At 42.1% G+C, this 15,788-nt stretch overlaps 1 protein-coding gene across 8 annotated transcripts in view; it reads right to left on the bottom strand.

The window, feature by feature from the left end:
* Positions 1-15,788, bottom strand: part of KLHL42 (kelch like family member 42) — a 151,726-nt gene that overhangs the window by 122,516 nt on the left and 13,422 nt on the right. For 3 of the 8 annotated variants that reach the window (XR_008663557.1, XR_008663559.1, XR_008663558.1), the window contains exon 3: positions 10,340-14,315. Coding sequence is in view for 1 of the 8 variants with exons in the window: in XM_055318621.1 (XP_055174596.1) it covers positions 13,864-14,315 (452 nt within the window). In the remaining 7 variants the exon portion in view is untranslated. Of the gene's footprint in view, positions 1-9,144; positions 14,316-15,788 lie in introns of those variants that run through there. The other 5 variants (XR_008663560.1, XR_008663561.1, XR_008663562.1 and 2 more) reach the window with 5 other exon arrangements.

Below are 15,788 nucleotides of genomic sequence, written 5' to 3'. Positions count from 1 at the left end.
ATTCAAGACCTCATGGCTAATAGGACGGAGATCCCCATTTTCTTGCTCTTTGTGGGGGGCCCCTTTCAGCTCCTAGATCTGCCTGCATTCCTTGCCTCAGAGCCCTTTGACCACCCCTGCCCCCATCTTCAAGCCAGCAATGACAGGTTGAGTCTCTTGCTGCTAATCTCTAACCCTCTAGACCTGATTTAGAAGTCAGGCCTACCTGGATAATCTCGCTATTTTAAGCTGATTAATTTGAAACATAACATAATCACAGGAGTGGTATCATATCTGCAAGATCCACCCACACTCAAGCAGAGGAGATTATACAGGGTGAAGAGCACTGGAGCATCTTAGAGCTCTACCACAGACCTCTACCTCTAAGCTTGACAGATGGATCCCCAAATAAAGCCTACATTTCCCAGCCTCCCCTACACTAGACACAGCTATGTACTGACCAAAAAAGTGCTGTATACATCTTTCCAGAAACCTCTTTAAAAATACTACCTCTGGGGGGATCCCTGGGTGGCTCAGCGGTTTAGCATCTGCCTTTGGCCCAGGGCGTGGTCTGGAGACTTGGGATCGAGTCCCGCATCCAGCTCCCTGCATGGAGCCTGCTTCTCCCTCTGCCTGTGTCTCTGTCTCTCTTTCTCTCTGTGTGCCTCTCATGAATAAATGAAAATCTTAAAAAAATTTTTTTTAAAATACTATTGCTGCCCAATATATAGAGATATACATGTTCCCTTGTTTTTTATTCCTTCTTTGCTAGCTGAAATGTATAATTTAATGTCTGGAACTTTTGCAGCAACTTGGACCATAAAAATTGGAGCCACATGCAAGGATGGTGGAGCAATAGGATAGAAAGACCCTGGGCCCTAGCCCTCTACAGAACTATACCCGGTGGTGTGCTGTTACATGTTAAACCCCAGGCTCTCTGAAGGGCAAAACCCTGATTTGTGGCATTTGCTGATTTCTGTGATATAAATACTACACGATGGCCAGTTTCCTGTTGCCGAAGTGACTTCCTTGAACTCAGAGTTGAGTAGAGATGGATGCTTGCTAACAATTGGTTCTCAAAAGCTGGGATGAGCCAGCACCATCACACCCCTGGCTATCACAGCTCTGAGCTGCCTGCCTCCAGGCTTCTGGGTTTGTTTGTTTGTTTTTAAAGATTTTATTTATTTATTATGAGAGACACACAGAGAGAGGCAGAGACACAGGCAGAGGGAGAAGCAGGCTTCCTATTGGAGCTGGGATGCGAGACTCGATCCCAGGACCATGACCTGAGCCAAAGGCAGATGCTCAACCACTGAGCCACCCAGGTGCCTGTGGGCTTCTGTTTCATCAGAGAAAAACAACCTTCACCTTACAGTTATTTTAGGGTTTCTGTTGCATGCAGACAAACCTGAGTCTAGGATAATTTTCCCCAGTTTTCTTTCTCAACACTAACTTTTTCTTCACATGAGCTTTTCTGTGTGTTGGATGGGTCCGGACCTAAACAGACGGTGGTTATGGTGCAGGGGTTTCCCTTGCGCGGCATCCCTGACAGCTGCCGTTTCATCCAGGCCACCTCTCAGCAAAATTCACCCCAGCAACTTAAACAGTAGGGCCTGACTCACCTTACAAACCTCAGAAGGAAACAGAAGAGTGCCAGAGAAACAGTAATCACCATGCTTTACAGAGTCCTCTGGGCAGGCACTGTGATGGGAAACATTTGAAGCAATGCACCAAACCCAGGAGGATGCGACATTAAAGTCTCTCTTTACAAAGCTGCCTCTGAAGACTAGTGAAGTTTGAGGCCCACAAGAGCGCAGAAGAGGCTTCAGAACAAATAAACCTCAGCGCTGCTAGAAAATACCTATTCACCTCTCTGAAAACAGAGCTGAGAAAACACCACAGGCCGAGGCTTTTTCTTTCAATTTTAGTAGCACAGAATCGCCGTGCGGGAATGTGCCACAGCGAAAGGGCTGGACATTTAGCCACTAGCCCGGAGCCCAGAGCCTGGAGCTGGCCAGAAAATGCACCCCACTCTCCGTAACAGAAATTTGTACCAGGAGCACTGGCTACCCTGTGACAAGACAGCTTGACATCCTTAGCTGAACCTGGAACCCAACAATGGTGCCGACAATCCTGGCAAACACAGTCTCTCATTCACTACTTCAGCTCTCTGCACTCCAGCATCATTGCGAAATGTAAGATTTCAAGGTCCTCCTTTTGTAGGAGCTGTTTTGGAGTAACGGTATTGACTGCGTATGATCGATCCACCTGGACTCCTCATTAAATCCTCTTCTGCAGTTGTGTCAGGTCATGGAAGGGGTCAAATCATCAAATAATCAACCAGATTTCCTCCAGGGGCCCCTTCGGTGAGGCTATTACTCTCACAATCTAGGAAGAGTGGTCACAAGAAATAGGCGCAGCTGTCGTACACAGAGTATCTACCATATGTGAGATCCTGCGGGAAGTGTTTACGTTTTCTCAGGTGATCTTGGTAAGAAATCAATGAGACACCTGGTATCATTACCTGCGTCCCACAAATGAGGACATTGAGGACTGTGGGGTTGAGGCCAGGTCACCAGCTAGTGAGAGCAGAACTGCTATTTGCATTCAGGCTGCCTGAGCTCAGACTTCTCGGAAAGAGGCCTTTGGGTGTGGGTTCTGGATCCTTCACAGAGCAGGGCTGAGGCAGGCATGTCTCAGACCAAGTGAGCACAGGGCTGACTTTTCTGGGATGCAGACTGGACTCAGTGTCACAGGGCTTTTAGAGGCGGATAAAAACGTTTTACTTGTAATTTCTTTTAATATCAGAAGAAAAACATAAATATATAATAATGACTCCATCTATTTGTCTACACCAACATAATCAAAAAATGTTATTTTATATCTTTTGTGGAAAAGGAGGCACGTGAATGCAAAAGTGCCAAGGACCTGTGAAAGTCATAACGCAACTCAGACTAAGGTAGTAAAAGTAGATGGCATTGCTGTGGGCACCACAGATGAGAAAAAGGTCAGAATGTTCTCTCACAATTGGGTGCTTTTGCTTAAAGAGAGTGCGTTCCCTGTTAAAGTCTCAGAAGATTGTCAGAGTTTGGGCTACAGAATATTCAGGTAATGACAATAATAATAAACAGGGTTAATGAATACTCCTTATCTGTTCTTTATCCTGATTGGCTAGTCAGATAAGAAAACTGGATAAATCAGCAACCATTGATTATTATGATATATAACATCTTAGATCCCTGCCACTGGATCTGTTTAATTTTCTTTTTTTTTTTTTTAAGATTTTATTTATTTATTCATGAGAGACAGAGAGGCAGGGACAGAGGGAGAAGCAGATTCCCCACAGAGAGCCCGCTATGGGACTCAATCTCGGATCCTGGGATCATTCCCTGAGCCAAAGGCAGACGCTCAACCACTGAGCCAGGCGTCCCTCATTTTTTTAAAGTAGTTATGGAACAGGCCTCTATCTAGTGCCTCCACAGAACTAGAGATTTACCATGGCTGGTATACTCCAAAACATACAACAAATGTGTCAGATGGTTCCTAGGATGGGAGCAGTGCCACCCTGACTCCATAGATTGTAAAGAAGAATCACCTTCCCACCCTGAGCACAGTCTTGGTGGGACTTTCCATCAAGGTGCCCTGCCCTGTCTTGGGGTGGGCAGGCCTCTCTAGCTGGATGGTCAGGACGCTCACTTGTTGAATTTCCATGGTGAGCTGAGGACGTGGGGCCAGAAGTCAACTAGAATTCCTGTATCTCCTGGGCAGAGCCCTGAGGAGATTGTTCTGGAGGTCCCAGTTGCCACGGATGCCACAGTTCCCATAGCTTCTTTGATTTCCTTTTAAATATTAAGCCGACCTGTATATTTTTAGTATTTTTTCCTTCTTCTTTTTCTTTCTTTTCTTTTTTTTAATTAGCTAGAATCAATATCTGGTGCTTTCAAAAGAATTCCAATTGGCGAGTACCTTCCAGGTATTCGAGGGTGGCAGAAATCATTCTGTGTGGGACACTATACACCGATAGCACTAACTTCACAAATATCATGGAAACCTGCTAACTCATGCACTTAGCTAAGAAAAATGCTTTGCTTTTCATTAAAAATAGAAATAAAAATTAACTAGAAATCAAAGCAGTAAATTAACAGTAGGGGACTAATCTATTCTATTCTTTTAGATTTATGATTATAGGGGGCACCTGGGTGGCTCAGAGGTTGAGCATCTGCCTTTGGCGTGATCCTGGGGTCCTGGGATTGAGTTTCGCATCAGTCTCATCACAAGGCACCAACTTCTCCTTCTGCCTTTCTGTGTGTCTCATGAATAAATAAATAAAATCTTAAAAAAAAAAGATTTATGATTACGAAAAGATACTCCCTGATGAGGAGGTGGAGAGCTGGGGGAAATATACAACTCAAAGCAGACCTCCTTTCATGTAATGGGTCCCCTCTCGCCAAATGGCATTAGGTAGAAAATAACGTCAATTAAAAAGTTCTAGAAGAAGATTTAGTATTTATTATTGGTTGTGTTCCCTCCAGAAAAAGATGAAGTCCAAACCCCCTGGTACCAAGGAATTGACTTTCCTTGGCAAGTAGAGTTGTTGCAGCTGTAACTAATTATGGTGTGATCTCACTCAAGAAGGGCGGGCTCCTAGTCCCATGTGACATCCTAAAGCAGCCATGAAATACAAGCAGAACAGCACGTGGTGATGAAGGCAGAGACAGGATCAATGCAGCTACAAACCAAGGAGCACCAGGTTGCCAGCAAACCACCACAAGCTTGGAAGAGGCAAGGAAGGAATCCTCTACAGGTTTCAGAGGGAGCATGGCCCTACTGAAACCTTGGTTTTGGACTTCTAGCCTCAAACTGTCAGACAGTAAGTTTCTGTTGTTTTAAGCCACCCACTTTGTAATATTTTGTTTTAGAAGCCTAGGAAGCTAATACAGTACCCGCCATCCCCAGACTTTCAAAAAGACATCACTTCAATTGCAGAAACTTTGATAAAATAAGGTGAGCAGGCAAATATACACACACCAGACCATGAGAAAAATCAACTCTAGCCACAAACCACTTGTATCACAGTGCCTCTTTTTAGATCCCTTGCCTCTGATTTCTTGTCCTTCCACCCAGCACTACCTTGACATCTGCCAGGGTTGGAAGTGATGTGAGCAGGGCTCTCTCTGTTCCATGGACTCCCTCACCCTTCAGGAAGCTCTTTGCAGCCCACCTCCCCCTCCTCACCCCGCACCGAGGCAGGAGGAAGGATCAGGCCACAGACAGGAAACTGGCCCTCTATCACCGAGTCAACAGACTTTCCTGTAACAATATCTGACTAGTTTTCTATTCTCTTTCCATCTAATATTCAAATTCTGGAAACTGTATATTTGTGGCATTCAATTTAGATTTTACAAAAAGAAGTCACTTCTTTAAGTGACAATACTATTGCTCCAGCCCTAATATTGATTCTATTCACAAGGAACTAACAAAGTGATGGGGCTCAATTCCCATTTTCCTGTAGTGCTACTGAGCTCTGGCATCACTACTGTTTGTGGGCAAATTTCCTTTCCAGCCCCAACCAGAGGTTGAAACTTCTCCTACCTGTTTGATGGGTTATATACATTGGTTGAAGAGAAAGGTACACTGTAAGGTATTTCTAATAAAAGTTGCTGATCAAAAAAACCACTAACTTAATTCCTTTAAGGAAATATTATGGCTGGATATACCAAAACCTACATTTCTTTTTTTTTTTTTTTTTACATTTCTTTTTAGAAAACCCAACGAGGCTTCAAGGCCTTCCAAATTCAACAAACATGTTAAGAATCTGCTGTGCACAAGGCTTTGCTGTATTCTCTAAGCATGATAAAAAATGAATAAGACACCATATCATCAAGGAAACTGCAATCTAGAACAGGAATAAGAAACACACAGTAGAACTATTATGTAACTGTCATAGGAATTATCTTTCATAATACTATGCAGCCAGTACTTAGCTTACTTCACCAAAACTAACAGCTTACTACTCATCAAGGCTAGCTGCAAGATCTCACTGCAATATGCCCACAGAACGTTGCACCCAAAGCTCTCATATCATAAACTCTGCCCAGTTTCAAAATCTGCCTTAAGAGCATCCAGCCCAGGCCTGAAAACCTGACTTCCTCCTTCTGAGATGTGGCTAAGACTCAAGGTAATGTTCCTCCCTCACTGCAGTAAGCCTAACAAGCTTAGCTCAGATTGTTCAGATGGTCTTCTCAGGATACAACAGTTGACACCCCTTTCTTTTGGCATGAAGAACCCCTGTTATCTGGTATTCATTCATTCCATGTGGTTGGGCTGGAGTTTTCCCTCCAAGCCTCTAGCCACAGTTGTTACCCTAGGGATGGACACATGACCTCAGCTGGTCTCATCAAAGTCTTGATAAAAAGTTTGGTACTTGGGATGGGATGTTCCAGCTATCTAACACTGAAATGTGGGACCCGCTAAACAAAGATGAAGGGTGGAATGAGTAGGATTCTCCATCCCTATCCTTGTGTGAGAAACAAGGTAACTGGCTATACTGCTTTATCTTGTGATTCAAATCTGTGGGAGAAATGACGGAAACACATCAGGATCTTGGAATGTGTTAGTTACCTCTTGATGGCTTCAGTAAGGTATTTTAAGAAAGGCATTAGTTTCTGGCCATGCTAGCCCATTTGAACATATAAAGAAAACAGCCAGAGGCTTTGGTAATAATAACAACTCATGTTCCCTGTATGCTATATGCCAGGTGCCCTTCCGAGGGTCCATGTGGATCTCCTCATTCAATGTTCATAATAACTCCACTGGGTGGATGCAGTTGTCATCTGTACTTTACAGTTAAAAGAAAATCTGAGGGGCAGCCTGGGTGGCTCAGTGGTTTAGCGCAGTCTTTAACCCAGGGCCTGATCCTGGAGACCCGGGATCCAGTCCCACATTGGGCTCTCTGCATGGAGCCTGCTTCTCCCTCTGCCTGTGTCTCTGCCTCTCTCTCTCCCTCTCATGAATAAATAAATAAAATATTAAAAAAAAAATCTGAGGCTCAGGTAGATGGAGTAAACTGACCAAGGCTAAACAGCTAGAAGGTGGTGGAACTGGGAAGCAGACTCAGCCAGTCTTGCTCTGGCACCCAGGCTTTTCCCCGTTCTGCCTCCAATAGGCAGGCAATGGCAAAGGGTCAGGTGACATTTGCCTTGCCTTACAGAACTGCAAGAACCAGAGCCTCAAAAAAAAAAAAAAAAAAAAGAACCAGAGCCTCTGTTTCAATCAAAGGTGTATGAACAAATAGGGAAAATATAGTAGGGACTGGGCCTTCAGAACAGGCAAAGACACAGTGGGAATGTATGCCCAGAACCCCTCCCAAACACCTCCTGCCACAGAGAAGCAGTCATTTCTATGAAAGCAACATTCCCTGGGATGTACACTAGCAAGGGCAGACCCCTAATATTGCAGGCTTTCCCAAAGCTGAGAGGAAGGGATTGGCGCCATTAAGCTGAGGGTAAAGACTATGGGCAGGAAGACAGATATTACAAAGATGGGCTCTCTAGATGTGGGCCTTTAGCCCATGGAGTTGCCAGAGATCAGACCCATCAACCTCTAATTGGGTTCTTAAAGGGGTTTTATCTCCAAAGAAATGTTTATGCCCTGCAAAGAGGATCCCCCAGTCTCTCCAGAAATTCTCAGTTCTCCCCACACACCACCCCCTCCAATAAACCATTCCAATGGGAAGAGGACTACCGCATTGGCACAGTGTCTCGGGCAGGGCTGTGGAACATTCTACTACAAGACAGAAGCAAGGGTTCCCAGATCAGTTGACCAGAAACCCACTCCATCATTGGAGCAGGGAGCATTTGCTAACCTTCACCTGCAGGGAAAAGTATAGTCCACAGTTTGGATCAGTAGACTGCAGTCAGTCTTCTCTTCTCCCTTTTCCCAAATAGCAATGCGTGACCGGTAATTCCTCTGGTTCCCCAGTCATAATGTGGGATAATACTGTATTGACCATATGGGATTGTTGTGAGGATTAAATCAGTTAAATTTTCAAAAATGCTTGGAATTCCTTACACAGAATAAGAACTCAGTTCATGGTGGGTGTGGTTGTTTTGGTGTGTCTTGAGTGTGTAGGAAATAATTTGGATTATTCGTGATAGATTGTTAGAATTTAGTAGTCATTCATCAGTGTTCAGGATGGACATACCCTGACAACCCTGGACTTGGGGATGCAATAAGCTGTGATGTCATCCAGCAGTGGCTGGATCTGATTTTTGACTGTTTCCCTTGGTGTAAAGGTGGGTATGTCTTAGGTTTCTTATGAGGTAGCAGTGTTATTTTAAGGTGGATCATTCTTAAAATTGTATGTATAAGGTGGGCTTGTGTGAACAGGTAGGTTCCTGCACGAGAGGCAATCAAAGGATGGAAAGGAATGGACATCTCTGGGGTATCATCTAGTAGCTCTGAACCTCATTTTGTAATGCTGCCATCCCCAGCATCCCCCTCACCAGCCTCAAAGGCAGGAGTTGTGGGGCACCTGGGTGGCACAGTTGGTTAAGCCTCCTGCTCTTGGTTTTGGCTTAGGTCATGAACTTGGGGTCCTGAGATCGAGTCCCACATCGGGCTATACACTCAGTGGGGAGTCTGCTTGAGATTCTTTCTTCTGTCCCTCTCCTCCACCCGTGTGCTTTCTCTCTCTCTCAAATAAATAAATAAATAAATCTTAAAAAAAAAAAAAAAGGCAAGGAGCTGTGTTTCAGTTTTCCAGGAGTGAGGGGTGCTTAAAAACAGAGAAATATTAGAAGACGGGGTGGAAACAGATTGTGGTGGGCTGTAATTGCTGTTGAATTCTAAGGATTCAGAGATCCTCCTTCCAGATCCCTCTTCTCCAAACACAAAAGGCTCTCACAACCTCTGCTACCCCATGTGGTCCATCTTCCAGCAGGACTACCGCCTCTCTAGCCAGTTTCTAAGCGTTGGTCTAGCCTTCCCTGCAAGTCAGGCGTCCTCCACCTGAGGGCCCTGTTTCCTCTCAGCTCTGGCACAGCCCTGACCCCACAGCTGGTACACAGTACCTAATGGACAACAATTTGGATTGTTAAGATTTAGAACTATTTTATTTGAAGAGATTTTCTTCTATAGTTCTAGTTATAAACACAGAACGAATGCTATTTGAGTGCATCATAGGCATCATTGTATTTGTATGAATAGTATCATAATGTTTACATTTTAAGCCACAACTTGAAGACACAATACAACCTTTTTAACAAAGTGTCAGTAATAACAAAATGTAATTGTTCATTCTACAGATTATCAATTTTCCTAAAATGACCACTAGATAGGAAAACATTGTAGAGACATCTAAAGAACCCCTATTAAGATTTTTCTTAGAAAAATGACACAATAATGCAAATTACATTTTCTTTTTCTTTACTAGTAATAAACTCTGACATCCATTTGAGAAAGCACCAGCCAATCCTACCAAAGTCATCTCAGCACCCTTTTGCTCCTCAAAATTGACCATCTTTTACATTTAATGTCTCCTGTAGGAATGAATAAAAATGGTTATGTCAAGTGCAGAAGTTAGCATATGTCAACTGGTGTGTATTTTATACCGTGTTCCTAAATTAACATGAGAAAATGAAAAATAAGGAATATTCTTATGTAAATGAAACATAAGGACAGAAAACCACTCTGATAGCTATCACACAGGTGAAGTTAACTGACTTTAATTCAGGACAAGTGTCTTAATAACCATATAGTAATACTTTTTATAGAGGTGTTTTGCAGGCATAGGTAGAGACACGTGTACAGCTCGCCTCTCTCCCGATACTCATTTCCCTGATTTTGCTCCTGCTTCTCATGGGATCAAGCTGCTGAGCCCTTAGCCACATATGCTGTGGTTCCTAGTAATTACCTTTACAGCAGATCACATATAATTTTTCTTTTGAAAAATGAAGTACAGAGAAGACTATGAAAAATAGTGGGGAAAAAAGCATACCATTACAACAGAAACATAGGCTGTGATGTTCAAATTTAGAGAAAAACTGGTTTGTTACAATTGTTAGTAGATCATGAAGCAGTGAACAGATTGGACCAGGACTGAAGAGGAAGCCAGGCCAGAGAGCCCCAGGATGCCTTACAAAAGCAGGCATCTTTGAGGACACTGGTTACAATGATTACAGTAAACATTTTCACAAGGCTGTAAGCTCTCCCAGGTCAGGGAACATGGCTCATTTATGACTATATCCCTAGTCTTAACGTCCTCCACACAATAGACTTTCAGTAAGTATTTCTGGGAGCCAGGGAACAGAGCTGAATCAGCTCAGTGTTTTCAAAGCCATTTTGAATGTAATCTACTCACCTAATTCATTCATTCCTCTATGGCAGGGATGACAAATGAACTTCATCTCACTCTGAGGGATGGGCAATGGATGCCTGGAAGCACTGATGACGTGGATTGAGACCAATTCCTGGCACAGAGGAAAGGAGTGCTACTCATTCATAATGCCACCATCAGAGAATGGTGGTACAGATGTTATATATTCCCCATCCCTGGTCTAGGAAAAAGGCATCCAACAACTCACCCATCTTCCCTTTCTGTCACTATGCTGCCTCACGAGTGCTCTGCATTAAGCCACTGCTCATTAGATGTTGGTTGATCAAGAAGGCCAAGGCCTTTCCACTCGATTTACCTGTGTGGCCAAACAGGTTGGGTCATGACTTTACCTGGAAATCTGAAAACATGGCATCCACAATGCTCATTAAGTAAGTCTTTATTGAAAGAAAATAAGCATTTACTTCTAATACCCTTTGGAGAGAAAGAGCTTGTCCATCTCAATACAACTTTAATTGATGTCTAAGGCATTTGGAATTACTTGGGATTTTGGTTCAAAAAAACATGGCCGAGTTCAATTCTCTTTGGTATTCATGCTTAATCTATTTGTTTCTTAGTAGAATCCATAACCTTCTCAGTACTTCATTGTTATGATTTAACCAACACTGTTGAAATAACTCATATATTTTCATCAGAAAAACTTTGAAGGATGCTAAGGGGAGAGGCCTCTGAAACCAAGGGTCTTAAGAAGAAAGCCAGGAAAAATGAAAGGAAGAACCAACCTCCCTCCACCAATCCACACTCAGGATTCACTCTGCCACTCAGACTATTCTTAGTAAAATAGGTTGCTTCTGGCAGGATGGCTCCCACTATCAGGGGTCCTCCACTAACTCCCCTCTCTGCAGTGGGAGGTTAGTACCCCTCAGAAGAATTTCAGAAAAGAAGGATGAAGCATTTGGAGGAAGGAAGAAAATGGAGGGATATCATCAAAGAGCACTACATTGTATACCTGAAACTAATATAACGCTATATATTAACTATACCAGAATAAAAATAAAAATTTTTTTAAAAAAAAGGCAAAGTCCTGGGGGATGACAGGGGATTTTCAATGCAACATTCCCTCATCATAGGTAGAGTCTTCAATACAACACTGGCACCAATACGAGAACAGAGCTAAATTAAAATTATCCTCAAAATGCCAATGTAGCTCATGTGCACGGCAGGAAGAAGGGTGACCCAAATCCACAGATCTGTTCCTACTGCACATTGTGCCTTGCCCAAGTACCACTGGCAGTCCAGAGTAACAAAACTTTGTTAAAAGTCTGTGTATCTTAGAGCTATAATATGCCACGACACGTGCGTGCACACACACACACACACACACAGATAATATGCACATATACACACACATCAAACCTGGTTTATAAAAAGAACTTTGTGGATCAGAGTATTCCTTCACTTGGTCCAAGAATCTAATTGTTGGCATTAGGAAAACACATCCAAAGAATGTAATCAGGAAGAGAACTGGTTGGCAGCAATATTACATTTTATATGATGTGGTTATTTACAAGCTAAGGTCAAATTGTCCAGAACTAATTCAACTGGCTAGAATCTTCTGGATATACAAGGTTAAGCTTTAAAAAAGTTAAAATTTGTAGCAACAAAAGTCAACACTATCTAAAATAAATTAGATTTTTAAATATATGCAATGAAATTATAGGACACTGGAAATTCAATTACATAATGAATATAAATTAATATAAATCTATTATTAGAGTACCATCCCCAAGATGATTTCAGTTCCGAGTTTAAAAAAAAAAAAGGCTAAGTATTTGAGAATAAATGGATATGGCTTAGAAACCCTTAAGTAGTGTAAGTAGAGTACTGGTATGATTATTTGGTAACAAGATCAAAGAGCTGTCTCCAAGTCCACAACAAAGGCTTGCCTCATTTTACTTAATAGTCCTGAAAAGTTGTGCAAATAGGATTTTTATAATCAGATCCTGATTTTAACTCCACTAGCAGGCCATGGTTGTTAAAGAAACCCTGCAGTGACTCTTCTGATGACCTGAAGAGCTCTGCTGAAGTGATCAACCCCTCTGCACCACATATGCATGGCGAATACACGCCGGAAGCAGCGGGTAAGTGTGGAATGCATGGATTTGCCATGATTGTTTTTTTTCTGCGGGACTTTCTTAAAGTGAGACATGCTGTAACTGGAACGTTAGAACAGAAAGATGGACTCCAGCTCACGGCTTCACTGATTCCATCACAAAAAATCAGAGAAGTTAAGAAAGAATAAGATTTCTCTAAGTATACATTTTCAAAGGGATGGATCTATGACTGGCAGCAGCTTTTATTCGTGTTAGGTGACTTACTGAAAACAACTGCTGGAGCTTGGTTCCATTCAACAACCAAGGCAAGAAGGGAACCTACCTAAATCCAGAGAAGCCACCAGAAGCCGTACCATCTCTAAAAGAGCCCCTTCTCTCTCCAGCACAAATGTTCCACAGCTATCCTCACCTTACCTCATAAGAGCAAAGCATGAATTAAAAGGTTAAGATTAAATTAGAGAGATGCCTGATCTAAAGATGACAGTTATCTTTCTTACCCAAAAAAAGAGAACTAAGTCAAATACATTCATTAAAAGTAACTCTTAAAGGCATTTTTTTTTCCTTATTTGGCCTTTCCTTCCCTTCCCATTTAGATTTAAGACTCAATTTCAAAAATATATATATGTATATATATCTCCATCCTTTTAAACAATATATCCTCTCTTTTAAACAATACAGAATGCCTAGCCATGCAACTTCTCTAACCACATAAATTTGCAACCTGCTACCTAAATAAAATAAGAGGTTATATCTGCCTATCTATTCAGTACACATAATTGCAAACAAGTTTGGAAAAATAGCTGAGAAGGTTTTAAGCAAGGGAGGGAGGACTGGATGCTGTAAGAACTATAGGGCTCCATCATTGTAAGCTTCCTAAAAGATAGTGTAAATAAAATATCTAAATACAGAACCCGATTTTTAAACCACTGGAAGGATATGTGGGGAGAAAAGGGGCAAATGACAATGTTAATATACATATTTGTCAAGTATGTGAAGAACAACAAAAATCTCTCACTGAAGGTATTAATGATATTTCAAGTGACCTAAATAAAATGGATTTTAAAATGATCTTTACCATTCACGTCAGTTATTGACTTTGGCCCTTTACTAAAGCAGACACAATGAATCTTCTTTTTGATGATCATCAGTTTCAGTCACTGGCCCAAGGGTATCATATTTGGATGAAAATATTATCATGGATTTGCTCCCATAATTTAAAAATCAATAATTAAAAAAATAATAAAGTTGGTCTCTTTTCTCCACATGTTTTCAAGTAATTAGTTCAGGTAAGCTTATTTACAGCTATTGTACATGTGACCTACTTTAACTCATGTTTTCCCTTTAGAAATTGGTCTCCCTTGAAATGGGACACTACATTTTTTTTTTTTCCTTTTTCTGTCTTGAACCAGGTTTCTTTTAAATCCTCAGTCAGTTCAGTCATGTTTCTGCTTTATTGGGCAGATAAAGAGAGGAAACCAGCAAGTTGTGTCCAAAGGCTGGGAAACGCCTAAATGCTTCCCAACTATCTGAAAAGATGTTGTATTTGAGGAAAACTCGATGTTCCAAGCTGGTTGACAGGGTAACGTCTCTGCTCATGATGTAGATGCCATCATTGTGAAGTGCGCAAGTCAAGTTAAGACCCGATTTGGATGTGTTCTCCTTGAGGTAGAGCCACTGCCTTGTGACAGTGTTGTAGGACTGCACGGTGAGCATGTCCTCGCTCTGGCTGCTCCTCCGGTTGGGCCCCAGTTCATGCAGACATCCCCCCACGATGTAGATGGTCTCCTCAACAGATACCATCTGCTGCTTGCGAATGTGGACATCGCAGGTTTCAAAGAGCGTCCAGATGTCGGCAGAGGGGCAGTACTGCAAAATGTTCATGTTGCGGTCTGAAATGAAGAAAGAGGCCAAATGATGACACAGACATAAGTAACATCACCATCTGCCTAAGCTGTAGTAAACATCGACCCCCACCTGAATAATTTGGTAACAGAGAGGCAAAACTATTTCAGAGAAGCAGAGGTTGGAACAATAGTTCTCGAAATGGCTAGGAGGTGATCTGTTTAGATTCATTCCCGTAATCCAATCAAGTGTGTCCCCTCCCTGGGAGGCTCTCAGAATCCAGAGCTCCAGGACATGGCCAGCTGTGATTGGAGCATACCCTCCTCCTCCCTGGTACCCCTACACAGTTTAGAACCACCAAAATCCATGTAAAAAGAATCAGCGCCTGGAACTCTCTTCAACAGCTACAGAATTACTGACTTCTTAATACAGATGATAGGCTGAGCCCGAAGAGGATCTACTTTTGATAGCCAACTATACTAAATAAGACAAGTGAGCCAAGCAAGATCTTCAGGGACTAGTCTAAAGGAAATCACACAATTGCAAGTCAGGAGAAACCCAAGAAACTATCACCTATGCCCTTCAAGCCATAGAATCACTTGGCAATTCTATTTCTCGGTTGCAACAGGAGAGACATACTAACAAAGGCCCTTCCCTCTTCCTGTGCCCACTTCACAAGAGATGACTAGTTCTTATGTGGGTAAAATCAGAAAGCAGATCAAAGGCTACTCCAAAATCATCTTGCATTCATAGCTGCTTTAAGGAAAAAATATTGTTTACTCTCTTTTTGAAAAAAATGCTTGTGAAATTTAAAGTATCTCATTTCATTTTTCCTTTATTATTTGTTCTTTTTTATCTCCTTCTCCTTGAGGAAAAAATAAATGGAATATTTTAGTCTCAGCAGAATAAAAAATGCTCTGAGTTATCAGAAAGAATGAACTTTCTGTTTGTTGTTTTTGTTTAAACAACAAAATTCATCAGTGTAAGAGACAACTCAGCTTGGGAACAGACATGTAACTAAGGCATACAACACTTCCCCCTGGGGGTGAGACACAGGAGGACCCACTCCCAGTTAGCAATGATGAAAGAGCTCCACCACTATTGCTGGCACCAATTGAGTGCCTGGTAAGAGAACATAGAAAGAACTAGATGGAGGAAAACTTGGGGGGCTCAGTGGTTGAGCATCTGCTCAGTGATCCCAGGGTCCTGGGATCGAGTCCCACATCCAGCTCCCTGCAGGGAGCCTGCTTCTCCTTCTGTCTCTCATGAATGAATGAATGAATGAATGAATTAATAAATAAATCTTAAAAAAAAAAAAAAGAACTAGAAGGAGACTGAACCTTTCGTTTATCACATGTTCCCATGCCTGTAGAATTTCAGAACTGCTACAGCTTTAGGAAACTGTCCTTTTTTTCCACCCATATTAATACCTCCCTACCTTTCTTTTTATTGTAGCTACTGTGATAAAACTCATTCTGGAGACAGTCCAAGGGAGTTTGGTTCCAATCTATCAAAAAGTG

The sequence above is a fragment of the Nyctereutes procyonoides genome, unplaced genomic scaffold, assembly GCF_905146905.1.
Source record: "Nyctereutes procyonoides isolate TBG_1078 unplaced genomic scaffold, NYPRO_anot_genome, whole genome shotgun sequence".
NCBI classification, from domain to species: Eukaryota; Metazoa; Chordata; class Mammalia; order Carnivora; family Canidae; genus Nyctereutes; species Nyctereutes procyonoides.
Note: the sequence above shows the minus strand (reverse complement) of the source record. Positions and strands in the feature narration are given on the sequence as shown.